Below are 20,143 nucleotides of genomic sequence, written 5' to 3' on the forward strand. Positions count from 1 at the left end.
GGAATAGGCATATTTTTCAAAATAACATACAAACCCACTTCCCTGAAGAAAATACGTGCGACAATTGTAAATGTTCATGACTCAGTTGTCATTTTGTCAAGTTTGCAACCAATTTTCTCACTTGAACCAAGTGTGCAACCACTTCACGTCCTGTCCCTTTTGAAAGGCAGGTTTAAATGAACGCTGCTTCCAACAAAATCCAGTTTCATAAAACCTGATATCGCAAGATTGGCGTAATATCATGATTAGAATCAAAATAAATATACAGTTATTGTATATATATTTTCTTTATAATAAGACATTTATGGTTGCATTTACCCGTTGAGTACAGAAAATGACAATATGTTATATTTGGTCTTCAGGTTTCAAATCATTTTGTAGTTTATTAGATTATATGTTTGCTTGTGTCGTTGTGCAAGTTCTTTTCTGTTGCAGTCTTAACATAGGAAACACATTGGTTTAAATAATACCAAAGGCAGCATTGCTTTGCAGGTCAAATACAGCCCTCGTATTTTGTCATATATATAGTTATTTTTGTATTTAAAGCGATTGTGAAAGTGAGTATTTTCGAAAGATGTTTTTAAAAAATAACATGTCTTTTGTTAACTGTATGATATAATGCAGTCTGTACTTTTCTACTTAAATTGTTTGTCTCCTATTCGCAGTTGTTAAACATTTACATGCTATATGCTTAAAAGTTCATGTGAAATGAACAGTGCTATTCTGATCCAGCCTGAAAGGAATATACATACATTTACATATCAAGGTAGAGTAATGAAGTAAGGAAACTATTTAGTTGTTTCAATATTAGTAAGAATATGATACCCACCTTTTGACTACATGTATACACACACACTCCAAAATTATCTTCAAATCTTCAAACTGGAAAAGATACACAATGTGTTAACTTCTTACATGCAGAGCTTACGTTTGCTCCTAAACAATTGAAGAACGCCTGACGTGGCAAAATTGGAACGGTTGCAGCTCGGTTTGATTGAACTTTTTTACTGATGGTAGTGATCAATGCAATATAGATGAGTTGTTTACATCACATGTTCATCCAATCGCCTATGTCCTTTATGTCCTATTAAATATTTAAAATATGATAAACAAGATCAACAAGGAAAGGCGGCGTTCTATGAACGCAACCCCCACACGACCCAGCAACAAGAACCGGTGGCAAGGAGCCCAGACAGACCACAAACAAAAACTGGACAGGGCCCAAGGCAGAGCACGGACAGGCTAATCACTAAAATGATAAATAATTTGTTACTTATAAGGAATTCAAAGAAAACAAATAAATGATTGAATAATTTGTAAATGACAAGGAATTCAAAGAAAACAAATAAATGATTGAACAATAGGCCTACAAAGTTACAGGGCACAGGAGAAGGGGAAGGAGACCCGGGGAAGCGAGGGGGTTAATTAAAGAAATAAAACTAGGGGCAAAGGGGAAGATACTTACCGTAAACGATAACAACATGGGCCACAAGCAAAAATGTCACCAAAACAGTATGAAACAACATCGACATGCATCTGAGGAACACATAGGAGCAACGCCTTGGAACGGTCAGCAGCACAAGTACTGCTGGGGAGTTTAAACCGGTTAATGGTGCACCAAACCTCACTCTTAGCCCCACCATGTTCCTATAAACGAGACAGTGTAAATAAAATTAATCCACACCAAGTGAAATTTTAACAGCTGTTATGGTTACAAAAGGTGAAATAAGTAAAACACCAAAATGATCATGTAGAAAACCCAATGACCATAACAAAAGTACTCAATGTCTTAAAGGAAGACAGAGCAACAAGAAAATCACCTACAAGGGCCCGACGAAGCAAGGCAGAAGACGAACATTAAGGCAATTCAGTCCCAAAGGGCTTTAAGAACTGTCCATCATAGAGTCTCCCACTTGGTCCGTCAGATGTAATCAAAAGAGGAAAGCGTAGTGTCCAACTGTAAAAGGGTTGAACACTAAGCATGCAGTATGTCTTAAAATAGTAGGGTCATAACCTCTTTTAATAAAACGTTTAATGATTTTAGTAAAAACAGCAGAAAAAATACCATGAACCAAAATCTTAAGAAGTTTGTAAATCACATCGCCATAAAAATCAGGCTCGCAGAAGAGTTTTTAAATCACTTTATTCTAAATCACTTTTGAATTTTGAAATTAAATCAAAATTACGATTATAAAATTTTGTAAAATATTTCCGTAATTTATGATAGCGGTAGCCCTGTTGGTAATGAAATTGAAATCCTTTACGTTGCTACAAGCTCTAACAAATATTATTAACTGAGAAACATAAATTATACCCCGTAAGATGTTGCATGGGGTACGTCTCCATCTAAATGTGGATAATTAACTACAACAATCAAAGTCATCTCTTTATCATAGATTAATTCTCGTGTGAACGGAATTGTTGTTGATAGGGATATGAAGATCCAAAAATGATGTACTAAAATTTCAAGAGTTCGTTTTATTAAGTTGTAGTTCATGGGGATACATTTTTTCTAAATGTCAGACACCATTTGATCATAATAAGAATTATCTAAATTAAAAATATCATCAAGGTATCTGGAAGTATTGATAAAAGCGACGACAACATCTTGTTGTTTATCTTCAGAGAGACTCAACATAAAGTCTCTTTCATAGCAGTACAAAAACAAATCGGCGACAAGGGGTGCACAATTAGTACCCATATGCATAGGAATTCTTATGATCTGTTTCAACAGGGTATTAACAAACTTGACATAAATGTTGTCTAAGAGAAAAGAGAGTGCTCTACAAACTTCGTCACAGGTCCTTAATTATAGTATAATGTTTAACAATACCGTGAGTAAAAAAAGCTTTGTTAGAATTACATGGTAGAAAGGTAACTTTTGCCCGTTCAAAAGTTTTCTGAATTAGAGAAATTAGTTTATCATAATTAATTGATGTGGTAAAGTTGTATAAAGTGTAGAAAAATCGTATGTACTGACAGTTGAAGCTTGAAAGTTCTTATTTTTTGAAATTTGTTCAAGATTTCACCAGAATTTTTAATAGACCAAAAGAGATGTTTGCCTGTGTTTTCATAGACTTTATCACAGTATCTAATTACATGTGTTTTAATAGCAGTCAAACAAGAAGTCAATAAAATAGAAAGTTTACTTGTAGTGCAAGATGTAGAATTAGCAATGAATCTGGCTTTGTAAGTTTTTTTTATGCAATTTAGGAATCCAATACATAATAGGAAGTTCGAGTTCTTTTCCATTTATTTGGACTTTAAGATTGGAAATATTAGCGATATGATTGTTTACAATGTCTTTTTCAACGGCAGAGGTTTTAGAATACGCATTAGTACTATTTAGTTCCTTATGCAAAACGTTAATGTAATGGATTCGTCATACAATTATAATATTATTAGCCGCCTTGTCCGCTGGCACCAAAACAAATTTTGAATGAAAGCTAGAATATTCTTTTTCAGATGTCTTAAAGTAAGTCTTGGTTTAGGTGGCAGAAGATGTTCATTTCCACGATAAAAATTAATACGTGACTCAATAATTTTAAAGATGTTACTTTTCCATCTAACTATAGAGCATCACGGATTTATATTATGTAATATAAATCCGTGAGAGCATTAATACTATACCCGCATTTTCACGGGGACACCATTTGACCGAAAAATCCTCTATAGATTCAGCATTCTGACTAAGACAAGCATTAAAATCAATCTCAGAAGGAATTCTGTATGTAAGCTCTTTTAAGAATATGTTACGAATTCTTATTTAGGCCCGAATTGTAGTATATAAGCCATATTTCTCAGACATTTTCACCGATGAGTTTACAAATTGTCCAAAAAAATACAAAAATCCTAACCCTAATCCATAACCCTCTTACCCTAACCGTAGAATTAATCTGTGTGATTTTGTAGAGAAACATAAATATTGCGGAAATGATAGATCTATTAGATAAAATGTCAAAAAAATAGCTGCAATCAAACGAACTACTTTCTGGACACCACAATCCGGTATCTTTTCTATGGTACGGCACTGTTACTGGATTTTAAACAAACTAAGAAAGAGTGGCTGTGACTAAAAAAAGGATTGGAGCACCACACTAAATACCGTATTCCGGTATATACCGGACAAGGCGCTTGAATGATAAAATGCTAAAATCTTGTCTTTTAACCCAATGGAATGAACTTTAACAGGTCTAAATAATCTTTTCACACCAAATCAAGTACGATAATCAAGGAAAAATGTAAAATTCGGCGAAAAAAACGATATTTGTCTATTTTGTGATCATGATTTCTGCAAGCGTCTAGAGGTTCTGCTCCAATCCTGTATTGAGCTAAATCCAGAAAGAGTTAACTCCCTTATCAAACTGGGTCAATCGGTCAACCGGATGCTGTGGACTATTTTATTATTTTCGCTTAAACAAATTAATATACATTCTGTTTTTGAATTATATATCTATGTGAATTAAATATGTTTGTGTTTTTCTAATGCAATTTTTTTTCATCATTTTAGCTGTCTATTTTTACTTGAATTTAATAACGAACTATTTTAATTACATGATATCACTGCACCAGGAAGATCCGCCATAAAGGAAAAACATAAAAGTTTTGTGACTAAATAAATTCGATTTAAAACTCATATAAATAGTGACGACATAGTTTAACTTGCTAGAGTTATTACTTTACATGTGTGAAAGATAATTAGTCATTGACAATAATGTAGTCGTGTTTAGTTTATCAAATATTTTATGTTTTTACCGAGCAAAGGCCATTGGAGGATAAAGATTTAATTTATAGATCTAGTGAAAAAAAAATGTTTTGAATTTTATCTGTTTATGAATTTAAGGAAATAATTTCTAAATACTTCGGACAAAATGGATGTAGTAAGGTCACTTGTCAGTAAAAACAAGAGACGCTACAAAGAAGATGGTTTTGATTTGGATTTGACATGTATCCTTTTTTAGAATAGTTTTCTCTACAGGTTCTGTGACACGGACGCTTGGGGTCAGATCCTTGCCAAAAGTTCTAGCCGTATGTGAGTCATGTACAGCTAGCCATGACACACTGTATTGTGTAGCCGTATGTAGAGGTGTCATCGATAAGGATTTTTGTATCAATATATCGGGAATGAATTATCGGCGATAATTCGATTGATAGGCTAAATTTTAGCTTTAAGTCTTTTAAATGTTTCCTAAGGACACTGACAAAGCAGTTATATTTAGACAAATGCAAAAAAGATACACTTTGAAAACTGAACAATTTGTTTCTTTTTTTATCATATAGCTATAAATGAAAACTAATGACTAGTAACTATAAAGTTTAAAGCTGTTTCCATTTTACTTTAGTTGTTGTTGTTGCTTTTACGTAGTTACTGATCATGCTAAATCCCGTCCTTGCCGTTCCAAATAAGCTGGGTTTAATTGGCAAATTATAGTGTTTAGAACCTGAATAATTATAAAAGTTTAACATTTTGTAATCATAATTTTTACAAAGAAACACTGACAAATTTTTCTTGGCATTTTCCCTTTTTAAAATCTGAATTGAGGGGTCTTGACATTCACTTAGAAGATGTGCGAGATTACATCGAAATTAGGCAGCATTTGTTAGAGACACTGGGAGGTAACTTTAGCATTGATTTCCGTTTTCATTTTAGAAAAAAAAATGTTTCTGGCTTCTAAACTTTATATGTCGCTTTTATTTTGACGTTTTGCGACAGTAAATAAGTCTATCAGTACTATAAAACCTGTTAGCTGAAGTCTCTTTAGCTAGAAATATATGTGCATTCGATATCTGATATTTAAAAAATGGAATCGGTTAACAAAGATCGTTGATACACCGATATCAATTGAATCGATGACACCCCTAGCCGTATGGCACTTTTCAAAATTATATGAATGTCGAAAATGCATATGTTATTTTTGTCTTTAAACAAGGAATTTAGCCAAGTACCTGCATTTGTCTCTGTGTTCACTTTAATAAAGATGCCCCACCTTTATAAAATAAGTAAAAATGAATATGAAGGTAATTGCGAGCGTTGTTATCTTGATAAAGATTGTCAAAGTTGCAAGACACATTTATAAATATAATACAAAGTACATTGTATATGTGTATGCAAAGTTATATTTATGATTAAATAATAAATTTATAACATAAATATATTTTAAACCGGGGAGTCAAAGTCCGCGGGCCCAGGCTTTGGCTTGCCCGGCTATAGACAACACGTGTATATTTAAAAGAAAATCAAATAAAAAAAACTATTAAAAAATATATAGAATTCTATACCTATCAATGAAATTTTCAGTGTCAGTTCTAGTAAGGCGCCGCCATTTACAATGTTACTCAATGATAACAGGCGATGTATTCCGAAAGTAAATTTTGCAATCTGTCCAAGCAATACGAGAAGAGTTCCCGGCTCTGCATGGAGCGCTGGTCAAGCTGATACACAATCAGTATACTTGCTATCAACTTCTCAAGCATTTTATCGTCGTGTTAGCTGTCTGCTCATTTGGAAGACATTTATTTGTTATAAAACTATTACCAAGATGCACAGTGTGTTGTTTTCCAAGTTTTTTATTCTATATATTGTACAATATAAATATTTGAATTTGACGGTCATATTTGGTCTTCCAAAAGTGACGATTTTGATACATGTTTAGTTGTGAGAAAAATATAGTGTCTAGTCCCGGCTTAAAAAGGGAAACAAGAACACAAGCATATGCTAGGGTCAGGTCGCGTATTGGTTGGACTTTTTAGCTCACCTGTCACAAAGTGACAGGGTGAGCTTTTGTGATCGCTTTTCGTCCGGCGTCCGTCCGTCCGTCCGTCCGTCCGTCGTCCGTCCGTAAACTTTTGCTTTAAATGACATCTCCTCATAAACCACTGAGCCAATTTCATCCAAACTTCACAGGAATGTTCCTTTGGTGGTCACCTTTAAAAATTGTTCAAAGAATTTAATTCCATGTAGAACTCTGGTTGCCATGGCAACCGAAAGAAAAATCTTTAAATATCTTCTTTTAAACAACCCTAAGAGCTAGAGCTTAGATATTTGGCATGAAATATCTTCTAGTGAGTGTCTACCAAGTTTGTTCAAATAAAAGCCCTGGGGTCAAAATTGGCCCCGCCCCAGGGGGTCATTGATTTTCCCTATATGCATATAGTAAAAACTTAAAAAATCTTCTTTTAAAGAACCGTAAAAGCTAGAGCTAAGATATTTGGCATGAAACATCTTCTAGTGAGTGTCTACCAAGTTTGTTCAAATAAAAGCCCTGGGGTGAAAATTGGCCCCGCCCGGGGGGTCATTGATTTTCCCTATATGCATATAGTAAAACTTAAAAATCTTCTTTTAAAGAACCGTAAGAGCTAGAGCTTAGATATTAAGCATGAAACATCTTGTAGTGAATGTCTACCAAGTTTGTTCAAATAAAAGCCCTGGGGTCAAAATTGGCCCTGCCCCAGGGGGTCATTGATTTTCCCTATATGCATATAGTAAAAACTTAAAAAATCTTCTTTTAAAGAACCCAAAGAGCTAGAGGTAAGATATTAAGCATGAAACATCTTCTAGTGAGTGTCTACCAAGTTTGTTCAAATTAAAACCCTGGGGTCAAAATTGGCCCCGCCCCAGGGGGTCATTGATTTTCCCTATATGCATATAGTAAAAACTTAAAAAATCTTCTTTTAAAGAACCCAAAGAGCTAGAGCTAAGATATTTAGCATGAAACATCTTCTAGTGAGTGTCTACCAAGTTTGTTCAAATAAAAGCCCTGGGGTCAAAATTGGCCCAGCCCCAGGGGGTCAATGATTATCCCTATATGCATGTAGTAAAAACTTAAAAAATCTTCTTTTAAAGAACTCAATAAGCTAGAGCTAAGATATTTAGCATGAAAGATGTTCTAATGGGTGTCTACCAAGTATGTTCAAATAAAAGCCCTGGGGTCAAAACTGGCCCCGCCCCGGGGGGGGGGGTCATTGATTTTCCTTATCTGTGTATAGCAAAAACTTAAAAATCTTCTTTGAAAAAACCCAAATAGCTAGAGTTTAGATAATAAAGCATGAAACATCTTTAAGTAAATATCTACAAAGTTTGTTCAAATAAAGGCCCGGGGGTCAAAACTGGCCCTGCCCCAGGGGTGTCATTGTTTTTAACTATATGTGTATAGTAAAAACTTTAAAAATCTTCTTTTAAAAACCCAATGAGCAAGAACTTAGATGTTTAGCATGAAACATTTTCTTATGGGTGTCTACTAAGTCTGTTTAAATAAACAAATAAAGCCCTTGGGTAAAAATTGGCCCGGGTGGGGGGGGGGCCATATACAGGTGAGCGACCTCAGGGCCATCATGGCCCTCTTGTTACATTTCTTTCTTTATTGACGCTTTATCAATAGTATAGGGTATTTTTTTCATATATGTAAAAATTGTTTTAAAACCTGTTTTATTGTTGTAGCAGATGTCCCATTTGTGTTTTAATATTAAAATATTGTGAATAGAGTGTAAACAGGGGCCTATCACGTGGGGGGGGGGGGCAGGATCTTGCGCACAAGCGCCCTGTGGTTCTGTGATTCAGATATGTTTCTAATTTGATAAAATCTTATTTAAAAATTGTCATTCTATGAAGAAAACACTGTTCAAAGGAAAAAAAGCAAATTGGAAAAGTTTGGCACTGATGACATCAGCCTGATGACATGTTGTACAGAGTATCAAACCCACAGGCACTTTTATCAATATTTCATGTTTGTATAAAACTTCCAAATGAGACCGACCCCAAGTCTCTATCCCTTCCCGTTCATGAAATAACTATCAGGAAAGGAACGCATTCGTGCTTAAAATCCCAGGTAGAAAAATATATGGCACAACAATTTGGTACACAAACATAGACTTATACATGTTTGTCATCCGAGTACGGGTCAAAATCACATGAATTTACTAAATAATATTATTAAATACATTAAATGGGACCACTCGCAACCCTCAGTAGCATCTGATACAAGAGAAATTTGAGTTTCAAACCTCTCAACGGTCTTTTGATTCCTTTCTACGCCATTGTAAATCAGCTGTTTGGTATTTTGTAAGGAGTCTTCTGATTGGTCAATAGCAACGAAACGGCAATGTTTCGCACAAGGATGCCTGATGGTGTAGAGAGCAATCGAAAGACCGCGCAGATGTTTGAAACTCAAATCTTGCATGTGTCAGATGCTACTGATTGTAAAAAGTTTAAAGTCGTCATAAGAAATATAGACAGTTTCTATTTCCTTTAGTTTTCAATGCCTCATTTAGTCACTATTGACTGTTTCTATATGGAACTATTCCCTGCATCATTTTAATTAAGAAGTTAAGATCAAGTATTTTTCCTGGTATAACTTCAAGTTGTTAAAATTGCATCATTTTCAATTTTTTATAGCGTGTAAAATACTTTGTTAGAGTATCAGTGGCAAATAGGTTGAAAACAAATACAAACCAAATTTTAAGTGGGTTAATTTAATTTCCTGGTTCATTGAAGTAATTGTTGAGTAAATAATAAAAATTTGAATATTTAAGCATTATGAAATTCTTCGTTTCAATTATAATCATTGTAATTGTCATAATATTGTTTTATATTCCTTAATGCAATCTTTAAGATATTTACCCAAACATCATTGCTATGGGGTTTCCTGCAGAGAAACTGGAAGGGGTGTACAGGAATCACGTGGATGATGTTCTCAGGTAAGATACATGCACAAAATGCATGCTAAATCAGTCATCTCATCCCAAATATGTAAATGGTCACACAAAATTGTTGCAAAAGCCTGTACATACTAACATAGGCACATGTACTGCAGCAAGTACTTCTACATCATGAACTTACTTGGCTTTATTTTATTGGGAATTATGTCTCGGGAGATCTACAGTCAAACGTGTATTAAGCGACCGGGCAAGGGAAACATCAAAAACGGTCGCTTAATGAAACGGTCTCTTAAGACAGTCAGCATGATATAAAAGTCAAAATTTATAAATGACATCTTTTTTATTCGATGGGATTGTTTTTCAACTTCATTTTTATATAAATGTTGAATAATAAGTACGCTCCGATAATCTAAACGGATGCAAATGTAAAAATAACGTTCTGATATTTATTGACAAAATCAGTTTTGATCCATTACGTACATGTTTGACATTTTTTCCAGAATTTTTTAACTTCTCCGTTGTTTTTCCTTGTCTCCAACACGAAAACCCTATTAGTGAAGATGTTTTCTGTTGTGCATTTTTTCATTTGAAATAAACAAACTACATCCATTTGTTACGATTAATTTAATGGCTGATCAAGTTCAAGGTCAATTCAATGCAGTCTAAATGTCAACAAGCGAAGCGTATATACCATCTCAGTATGGGCGGAGCGTTGCATTGTTTATCCGATATTATTGGATAATACACGTCACGCGTATACTTAACTTCATTTGCATACGCTAAAACGGTATGGGAAATAGAGTTTTTCACACGTTTATTGTTGTGTTTTGATTGCTGACACTTGTGACATAACGAGGTGGCGTTCTCTAAAAACACAATTACTTGACAGGTAAAAGTGGTCGTTTAATGAAAAGATTGATGTCAATTAGGTGACTAATTAGCGGTCGCTGGTCGCGTTGAGCAAAAGTCGCTTAATACATTAAAGATATAGAGAGAAAATGATCGGGGGGAATTTAAAGTGGTCGTTTAAGACAAAAGTCGCTTAATACACGTGGTCGCATGGGCAAGTTAGACTGTATATTGTTTTTGCCTTAGTTGTCTGTACGTCTGTCCATTTGATTTAGCTTGTCCGCCCTTCACAAGTCAAACTACTGGTTGGATTTCAACCAAACTTTACATAAGTGATCAGTACCATCCCTAGTTGTGCACACCGGCACGTTCTGCTTCACTGCACAAAATGGCCGCCAGAGCTAAAAATAGAAAAATCTTGTCTGGCCTTCACAGGTCAAACTACTGGTGGGATTTCAACCAAGCTTCACAGGAGTGATCGGTACCACCCCTTGTTGTGCACAATACCGGCATGTTCCGCTTGGCTGCACAAAATGGCCGCCAGAGCTAAAATTAGAAAAATATTGCTCTTGTTCGGCCTTCACAGGTAAAACTACTGGTGGGATTTCAACCAAACTTTACAGGAGGAATCAGTGCAATCTCTTGTTCAAAGTTGTGCACAATACTGGCATGTTCAGCTTCGCTGCACAAAATGGCCATCAGAGCTATAAATAGAAACATCTTGTCTGGCTTTCATAGGTCAAGCTTCTGGTAGGATTTCAATAAAACTTCACATAATTGGCCAGCCATAGTTTTGGGAGAGTCTCCGAGATACATGTTTTTTGTGAGAAAACCTCTAGTTTTTTTTATGGGATTTTGGCATTGCAATGTTGAAATGTTAATCCAATAATACAATGGATTGCTTTTAATTCTATCTATCTCTGGATACTGCCAACCCCTCTTACGAGTGTTAAAGGCAGGAATTTAGTGCAAGTCGGATTGTTAGTAAAAGGTGAAAAGAAAAGCTAAAAAAGAAAAGTCCAAACATTGACATGCTTGGAAGGTGAGACTGAAAATGTATTCTAGTCATGGTTAAAATGTTAATAGTGAAACAAGATGATAAGAGATAAAATAGTTTAAAAACACTGGGAGTAAGACTAGTACTGCAAACCCACCACTGCCTGTTTGAACTGACTCAAGTTGGGCAGGGTGGCAATGTTACTAGGGAGTTTATTCCATAGTATAATGCTATGAGAGAAGAAAGAGTACTTATGGTAGTCGAAGGATACCTGTATTTGGCGAAGGGATAAGGGGTGCATATGTCTGGTTAATCTATGTGGGGCTTGAACATATGGTGGGAAATAAATTGCAACTAGGTTATGGTATATCTTGTAAAACATTATCAGTCTACAGTCCAATCTGCGATGTTCAAGGGATCGCCAGCCCATGTTCTTCCTGCATGGCTGTGACACTAGAGTGAGGGGAGTAATCCCTTTTAACCCATCTTATTGCGCGTCTCTGGATCATCTCAACTTTGTCAATATTGGTTTTAGTGTAAGGAGACCAAATAGTTGAGGCATATTCAACCTGTGGGCGGACCAGGGACTTGTATGCTAGTTTTTTCACTTTCTCATTTTTAGCTCGACTATACGAAGTATATGGAGAGCTGTCCTACTCGCCCCGGCGTCGGCGTCCGCGTCCAGATTTTAGATTAAAGTTTTGGTGCAGTAAAATATTTTTCACTATAACTTTGTCATTTCTTAAGGTATCAACTTCAAACTTCAAATATATGTTCCTTATCATCAACCACATCTTATGTGACAAGGTTCATAACTCTAGCACCAATATTTTCAGATTTATCTCCCCTTGAACTTAGAATTTTCCTTAAAAAATACTATTTTTTTACTGATTCTTCTTTATTTCTTAAGGGATCAACCTCATACTTCAAATATATGTACCTTATCATCATCCCCATCTTATGTGACAAGGTTCATAACTCTAGCACCAATATTTTCAGATTTATCTCCCCTTGAACTTAGAATTTTCCTCAAAAAATACTATTTCTTACTGTTTCTTCTTTGTTTCTTAAGGGATCGACCTCATACTTCAAATATATTTACGTTATCATCATCCCCATCTTATGTGACAAGGTTCATAACTCTAGCACCAATATTTTCAGATTTATCTCCCTTTGAACTTAGAATTTTCCATAAAAAATATTATTTTTTACTGTAACTTATTTATTTCTAAAGGGATCAACTTTATACTTCAAATATAATTACGTAATCATCATCCACATCTTATGTGACAAGGTTCATAACTCTAGCACCAATATTGCAAGAATTATCTCCCCATAAACTTAGATTTATTTACTAGAAAAATGTTATTTTTTATTTTAACTTTTTTATTTTTAAAGGTATCTACCTCAAACTTCAAATACTTATACCTTATCATTAATTACATTTAATGTGACAATGTTCATAACTCTTGAAGCAATATTTACAGATTTATCTCTCTTTGAACTTAGGATTTTCTTTAAGAAATATAATAACTTCTTTACTTTTTAAGGTATCTACTTCAAACTTCAAATATATATTTCTTATCATTACACAAATGTTGTGTGGCAAGATCCATAACTCTAGCATGACTTTTTCTATAATTATTCCCCTTGATCTTGGAATTTATGTTAACAAATGTTATTTTTTTACTATAACTTAATACGTAATTATACATAATTGATTTTTCTTTCATAGTTTTGTCCTCCTTACTGCGTCCAGTATTTTATTAGTCGAGCTTCGCTGTCTCCTGTGACAGCTCTTGTTAGTAATGACATTTCTTTTAATAAAGCCATGAAGGGATCTGTTTGCATTGGAAGTTATTCGAGATATATGTGTATTAAATTTAAGGTCAGCAGATAGATCTATTTCGAGATATTTAGCATTTGTAACAGACTCTAGGACTTGGCCATGGAGCATATATTTGTGTTTAATTATGGTTTTATTTTTGGTGATATGGATGACTTGGCATTTTGAAGGGTTAAACTCCATGTCCCACTGCTTTTCCCACAGAACCATATTGTCTAGATCATGTTGGAGAGTTGGGGGGTCTGAGGAGGAATTGATGGTTAGGTATACAGCAGTGTCGTCTGCAAATAATCTGACTTGGGATTAAAGCCGAGGATAACTTATACTGGTGTCATGTGGTGTCATAGGGCTGTAATAAATTGGTCTTAAAACACAAAGGGATAGGCATTAAAATGTAATCTGTACAAACTAAGTTTTTTTGCATGGGGAAAATAAAGAAAAACTTACGCTACTCATATCAGTAGGACCCAAATTACCTAGACGGGACTTAGGGATGGAACCCTCAGGCAGGGAAATTTGGAAGAAAAAGGAAAAAAATTTCTGTCAGCATTAATACTCATTTTGTTAAGTTCTGCATATTGCATTTTGCAAAAAGCAAATTTCAAAGTCATCTGCTTTAGTTAGGTAAAATTATAAAAGGAAGAAATATATTACAGTATATAGTTGTTGGGTAGATTGAATGGGGCTGAAATTTAGCCCAAATAATGTTGAATTTTTGAATAAGGACCCTGATTAGGAATTTTTTTTTCCCAATCTTAACTATCAGATGAAATAAGTATTTATAGGTACATTGTATGTATAACATTTGAACATATAAAGATAGGAAAGACTAAACATGAGAGTACAATGTCAGACTTGTTTGTCCTAATTTGAAGACTGTTCTTAAAAATTTCACCATCTTATTCTGTGTCAGAGTGCATAGCCCATTTATATGTGTAAAGTCACTACTGTGTGTAGATCATTTTAATGTACTTTGGTTTGTTTGGAGTAAGTCATACGAGTTATATATTTTATCATACACATGTAGGGTAATACATACGTTGGTTTACTAAATATGTTTATTATATAAGACAGATTTTTTATTGTGTTAAAATTAATATATTAGCTTATAAATGGTGAGTTTCTTCGTAATGAGCAAGCCTCAGATACTGTTTCCATAAAAAGAAACTTATGTTATTCCACTTATCAGATAATACTTCAAGTTGTTTAAATATAGAAAATTACAAATAGTTAAAATTCTGTTAGTCATGTAAAGTATAAATTTGCTTCAGCGGATTAAGGAAATAAGAGTGAAGTTTTTATGTGTATTATTTGCACTGAGAAGGGAAGTTAATGGCCAGATTTTAACCCAGTTGACAATAGAATATGGGTCAAAGTCCTGTAAAAGTGGTTGTTTGTGGTCTAGTGTAAGAGATTATCAATTACAAAGTAAATCCAAAGGTCAGTGCTACCTGTGAGCTAATGCTATATAAATTCCCCAGAAATGCAATCAATATGCAATTACATGTTGTTGTTTTCTTTGGGTCTGCCATTTTGCTAGACATTACCCAGTATCCAGGTATTTCATTTAATTTCAAACACTGAAAAAAGTTCAGTGTGCTGTCCTAGTCCTACTTTTACTTTATATGCAAATGAGCATATAACTCAAGTTTTACATGCATCTGAATGGCTTCAAACATTACACACTCTTAACATATCTTGCCAAAGAGCAAAAATTTAGTGTTTGCCTGTTAAAGTGACGGAGTATCAGAACTGGTTTGCCGTACATTTTGGAGTAGTACATTTTGCCAGCAGTACATAAAGGGCGACACACTCAAAATTTTCATTTCTTAGTTTTGAATTTTTCATTCATTATTTTGTAAATGTCCTCAAAATAGATACAACAGGAAGTCAAAGGAACAAAACTTTTATCCTTATAAAGAAAAAAATGAAGGTTACCTAACTTGACCCACGTGGGTCAGGTAAGTGTGGTTACACAATAGTTGTCACAGTGAACTATGGGAATGTTAAAGAACAAATCAAATAAAGGACTGACTTGTTTCAATCATACAATATCCAGATTCTATTATTGTAGCTTCCAGGGTTTGTTTAAGTCACATGACTCGTTTTAAAACTACTCAGTGTTTATGTTTGCGTAAATATTTCGTTCGACATATATAGATATATTTCTCTTCAAACCCCAAATATATGGAATTTATTTAAAAATTCATGTTAAGACTTTAAGAAATGTCATTTTAGCGTGATTTGAGTTCATAAGATCATTTTAATATTTTTGTCATTATTTTGCCTGAATATCCCTTTAAAATATGATTTCCTCGAAATCAAATTTACATATACCGGTTTGTATATATACGCATAATAAAATGTTTTCATGGTGTTCCTCTGGTATAAAAAAGAAACATTCTTCTTGATTTGAAATAGAAACAGTAGGGTATAAGAAATACATCAGATGCAGTCAAAGATATGGCAATTTTACTGTCGACTTACATTACTGGTTATCAGCTATTTAAAATATTACTCCACACGGAAGTAGGCAAATGTACTAGGTTAAAGTTCAAAATTCTGTTGTTATTTTTTTAACATATTTGCCAGTAGTTAGTGTTAATCAGGTTATATGAATTTGTATAGTAGACTGGAGATTGTTTATTATACCAAAATTCTAAAATGATGTGGGTGTACTGGCTCAAGGTGAAGGTCCCCCTTAAAGGTAAAATATATGACAATATGTCATCACTGAGACGCCTTCAAGAAAGTTCTTCAAATTTTGCTGGAATGTACAACTTCAAAAAATAATAGTACTTAAATTGACTCACATAAAATCTCTTGTTAGTGGGTATAATCCAGTGGCGTAGCTACTATTAGGGCTAAGCCCCCAGACCCCCTTTTATGGGCCTACAAGTTGAAAAAATCTAGCTACGCCCCTGTAACCTGTGAATTGGATATTAGATGGGGATATTTGATTTCTATCAATGCTGTTAATAAGGGCTGTATTTCTGAAACCAATTTTCAGGAAAAGTTTTATTCCAGTGTGAAAGATGCACATTGAATGGTTTTGATTTGTGGAAAATTAGTAGCTTTTTATTTTAACAGCAAAGGGTATGCATGAGATATGTAAATGATAAATACCTACAAATTTCACATTATTTTCTCCAATTATTTTATGATTTTGAAGAGAGGAAATAACTTTAACAAGTCATCATATTGTGGGGGGCCTTCATTTGTGCAGAAAAGCTAGACAGGTAAACAGGAACATTTGAATAATTGCCATTTAACATTTTATTGAATCAGAATAGTGCCAAATTTGTTTGATTTGAGTACACCTTTTTCCAGTCAAGTAGTTGAAATGTTTTACAGTGTTGTTGATTGGGGCATTAATTGGGTCATCCTTTCTTGCTTCATTTTGCATTGTTTAGCTTCTGTATAATTATATAGAAACATGATTGCTTTATGACCTATGATAACCTTAGTCCTATTATGACATATTATGAATAATGATCTCAAAGACAATTGTGCTAAGGAAGAAGCAAATATCTTAAGTGGTTGATGAGGTAATGAAGTTGTATAAGAAGTTTCAGGTAAAACTTAACTCATGCTAAACTTTAAACGTCATAGGACATCCCGGGCTCACACCGTCTCACAATGCATCATTGGTAAGGGTGTAACAGTTTACCGGTATACCGATATATTGCAATATGAAAAAATAAATTTCGTACCGCGGTACGATGTTTGGAAAACCGGTATTTTATAAAAATCATAATTATACCCCCACAAACGAAGTTTAGGGGGGGTATATAGGAGTCAGCTTGTCGGTCGGTCGGTCGGTCGGTTGGTCGGTCGGTCCGTCCGTCGGTCGGTCCACATCATGGTTTCCGGACGATAACTAGAGTTTGGAATGAGCTATTGTAATCAAACTTGGTATATAGCAACCTTATGTGGCAACTCCGGTTGGTATTGCATTTGGACCCCCTGGGGTCAAGGTCAAGGTCACCGTTACTAAAAATAGAAAAATGGTTTCCGGACAATAACTAGAGTTAGGAATGAGATATTGTTATCAAACTTGGTGTATAGCAAGCTTATATGAAGACCTGGGTTGGTATTGCATTTGGACCCCCTGGGGTCAAGGTCACCGTTACTAAAAATAGAAAAATGGTTTCCGGACAATAACTAGAGTTAGGAATGAGATATTGTTATCAAACTTGGTGTATAGCAAGCTTATATGAAGACCTGGGTTGGTATTGCATTTGGACCCCCTGGGGTCAAGGTCAAGGTCACCGTTACTAAAAATAGAAAAATGGTTTCCGGACAATAACTAGAGTTAGGAATGAGATATTGTTATCAAACTTGGTGTATAGCAAGCTTATATGAAGACCTGGGTTGGTATTGCATTTGGACCCCCTGGGGTCAAGGTCAAGGTCACCGTTACTAAAAATAGAAAAATGGTTTTCGAACAATAAGTACAGTTAGGAATGAGATATTGTCATCAAACTTGGTGTATAGCAAGCTTATATGAAGACCTGGGTTGGTATTGCATTTGGACTCCTTGGGGTCAAGGTCACTGATACTAAAAATAGAAAAATGGTTTTCGGACAATAACTTGAGTTAGGTATGAGATATTGTAATCAAACTTGGTGTATAGCAAGCTTATATAAAGACCTGGGTTGGTATTGCATTTGGACCCCTTAGGGTCAAGGTCACCTTTACAGTGTTACTAAAAATAGAAAAATGGTTTTCGGACAATAACTAGAGTTAGGAATGAGATATTGTAATCAAACTTTGTGAAAAGCAAGCTTATTTGGAGACCCCAGTTGGGATTACAATTAATTGAAATATTTCTTTGTACACAGTTGATAGTTTGTGTTCAAATTTTTCTTCAGACTACTTATTTTTCAAAAAGTCAAAGTTGCTGGTGGGGGTATTAATCACCTTCAGTGATAGGTCTAGTTTTCAATTAATTGCCTTCTAATTTTGTACAAATTTCACATAAAATCTTTAATTGGCGAATTTTGTTGGCGCCAACGTAAGATCAAAGTATCCGACAACTAGTACACTTAAAAATAATAAGCGGCCGCATAATTTACATAAGCGGCCCAGATGTGAAAGGTCATACGCGACTAGTTTTGTTTATCAAATTGTGTGACACTTTACTTTCAATTTATTCCTTACATTTTTATTAAGTTTCTACTAAAAATATATACATATAATAAAAGTATAAGAATGTTACTCCATCAAAACATATACACGACAATACGTATTGCAATATATTGCAATACGCTTCAGCAAAATGGCAATATATTGCAATACGGTTTTTGCTGTATTGTTACACCCCTAATCATTGGACATATGCAGCCCTCCCCCCACCTCCAAGTTGTGACATATGCTAAATAAATTATCAAAATAATGCACTCAAGCTTACGATGGTTTAATTATGTTGTAATGCATTTCTTTTAATACTTAATTTGTTGTTGCATTTTCATTGAAAATTGCCAAATGAAAAATTGTTAAGTACAGGACGTCTAAATGACATGATTTTAATTTTAGAAAGCAATCCCAAAAACTACTGAAATATGTAAAAACTCTGTTGAAAAATATTGCAGTTTCATAAATTGTTTTACATGTATGTATACTACGTCAGGATTGTATTAATGTACATGTATTGTTTGTCCTAGGCATTATCGGCATACTCGACATCAATTATTTTGTAAATTGCCAAAATGAGATTGTATATGCTGGTTATGCCAATAAAGTTGAAACTTTAAAAATTTCAAAATGAAATCTTGTGTTGCTGCCTTTTATGTAAATGTAAGAATATACGTATATGAAATCTGATATTTATTGTTCAGTTTGACTATACTTAGAATTGTCTGGCTATGACGGGCCTTATCCTCACCCGGGTGTCAGTGTCAGTTAAAGTTTTATCTTCAACTTCTTGTACAACTTAATCAACCACTATATGCATATAAGATATCTGCTTGTTACTTAGCACATATCTTTGAGATCGCTAATAGAATGAAACCTCTAACTTTAATTACTGAAAGTGATCAAAGTATTCTCTTAAAGCATAATAACATGGCTATGTGTTGATATTATTCATAATTGAGGGTCACTGTCTTTATGCCCGTAACTGTGATTCATGGTCCTTTGTGAAATTAGAAATTTTTACTTCAAAACTTAACTGAAACTTACTACTTCCTTCAGGAATGTTATTGGAGATAAACATCTATATAAGGCCCATAACTCTGACCTAGAAGCTGTTTACAGCCTTTTGTCAACTAAGAGAAATTCCTGATTGTAGTTTTTCGTTGAAACTACCAGTACTTATGGTATTCACTTATAACTTGATTCATATCTTGAGTATATGATTCAGGGTCATTGTTCAAGACTTATAACTCTAGAATAGATTATGAATGAAAAATGGTCCTTTGTGAACTTATAAAATATACCTGAGTCATTATCCAAGATTTGTGTGGATTGTAAGAAAATGTATACATATATATATCTTCCTCTTTGTTGATAACTATATTATACAGACTTTGTTTAACATAGTCGAGCATGCTGTCCTTTTTATGCCACTGCAGCATCTGCGATGCGGTGGCATATAGCGATTCACCTGTGTGTGTGTGTGTTTGTTCGTGTGTGTGTGTGTGTGTGTGTGTGTGTGTTATATAGATTATATAGTGAACTTAAAAAATCTTCTTGTGAAAAACCAGTAGTCCAATTTCAACCAAACTTGGCAGGATTGATCCTTGGGTGAAGGGCTTCCAAAGTTGTTCAAAGAATTTCATTCCATGCAGAAATCT

At 34.3% G+C, this 20,143-nt stretch overlaps 1 protein-coding gene across 1 annotated transcript in view; it reads left to right on the forward strand.

Annotated features, from left to right (window-relative positions):
• Positions 1 to 4,385: 4,385 nt before the first annotated feature.
• LOC132760302 (phosphatidylinositol 3,4,5-trisphosphate 3-phosphatase and dual-specificity protein phosphatase PTEN-like) overlaps positions 4,386 to 20,143 on the forward strand; it is a 42,105-nt gene continuing 26,347 nt past the window's right edge. Inside the window, exons 1-2 of the mRNA XM_060752255.1 lie at positions 4,386 to 4,947; positions 9,609 to 9,693. Of these exons, the coding sequence (XP_060608238.1) occupies positions 4,872 to 4,947; positions 9,609 to 9,693 (161 nt within the window). The 5' untranslated portion in view covers positions 4,386 to 4,871. The remainder of the gene's footprint in view (positions 4,948 to 9,608; positions 9,694 to 20,143) is intronic.

The sequence above is a fragment of the Ruditapes philippinarum genome, unplaced genomic scaffold (genome assembly GCF_026571515.1).
Source record: "Ruditapes philippinarum isolate M1 unplaced genomic scaffold, ASM2657151v2 ctg1141_1_1_1_1, whole genome shotgun sequence".
Lineage (NCBI taxonomy): Eukaryota > Metazoa > Mollusca > Bivalvia > Venerida > Veneridae > Ruditapes > Ruditapes philippinarum.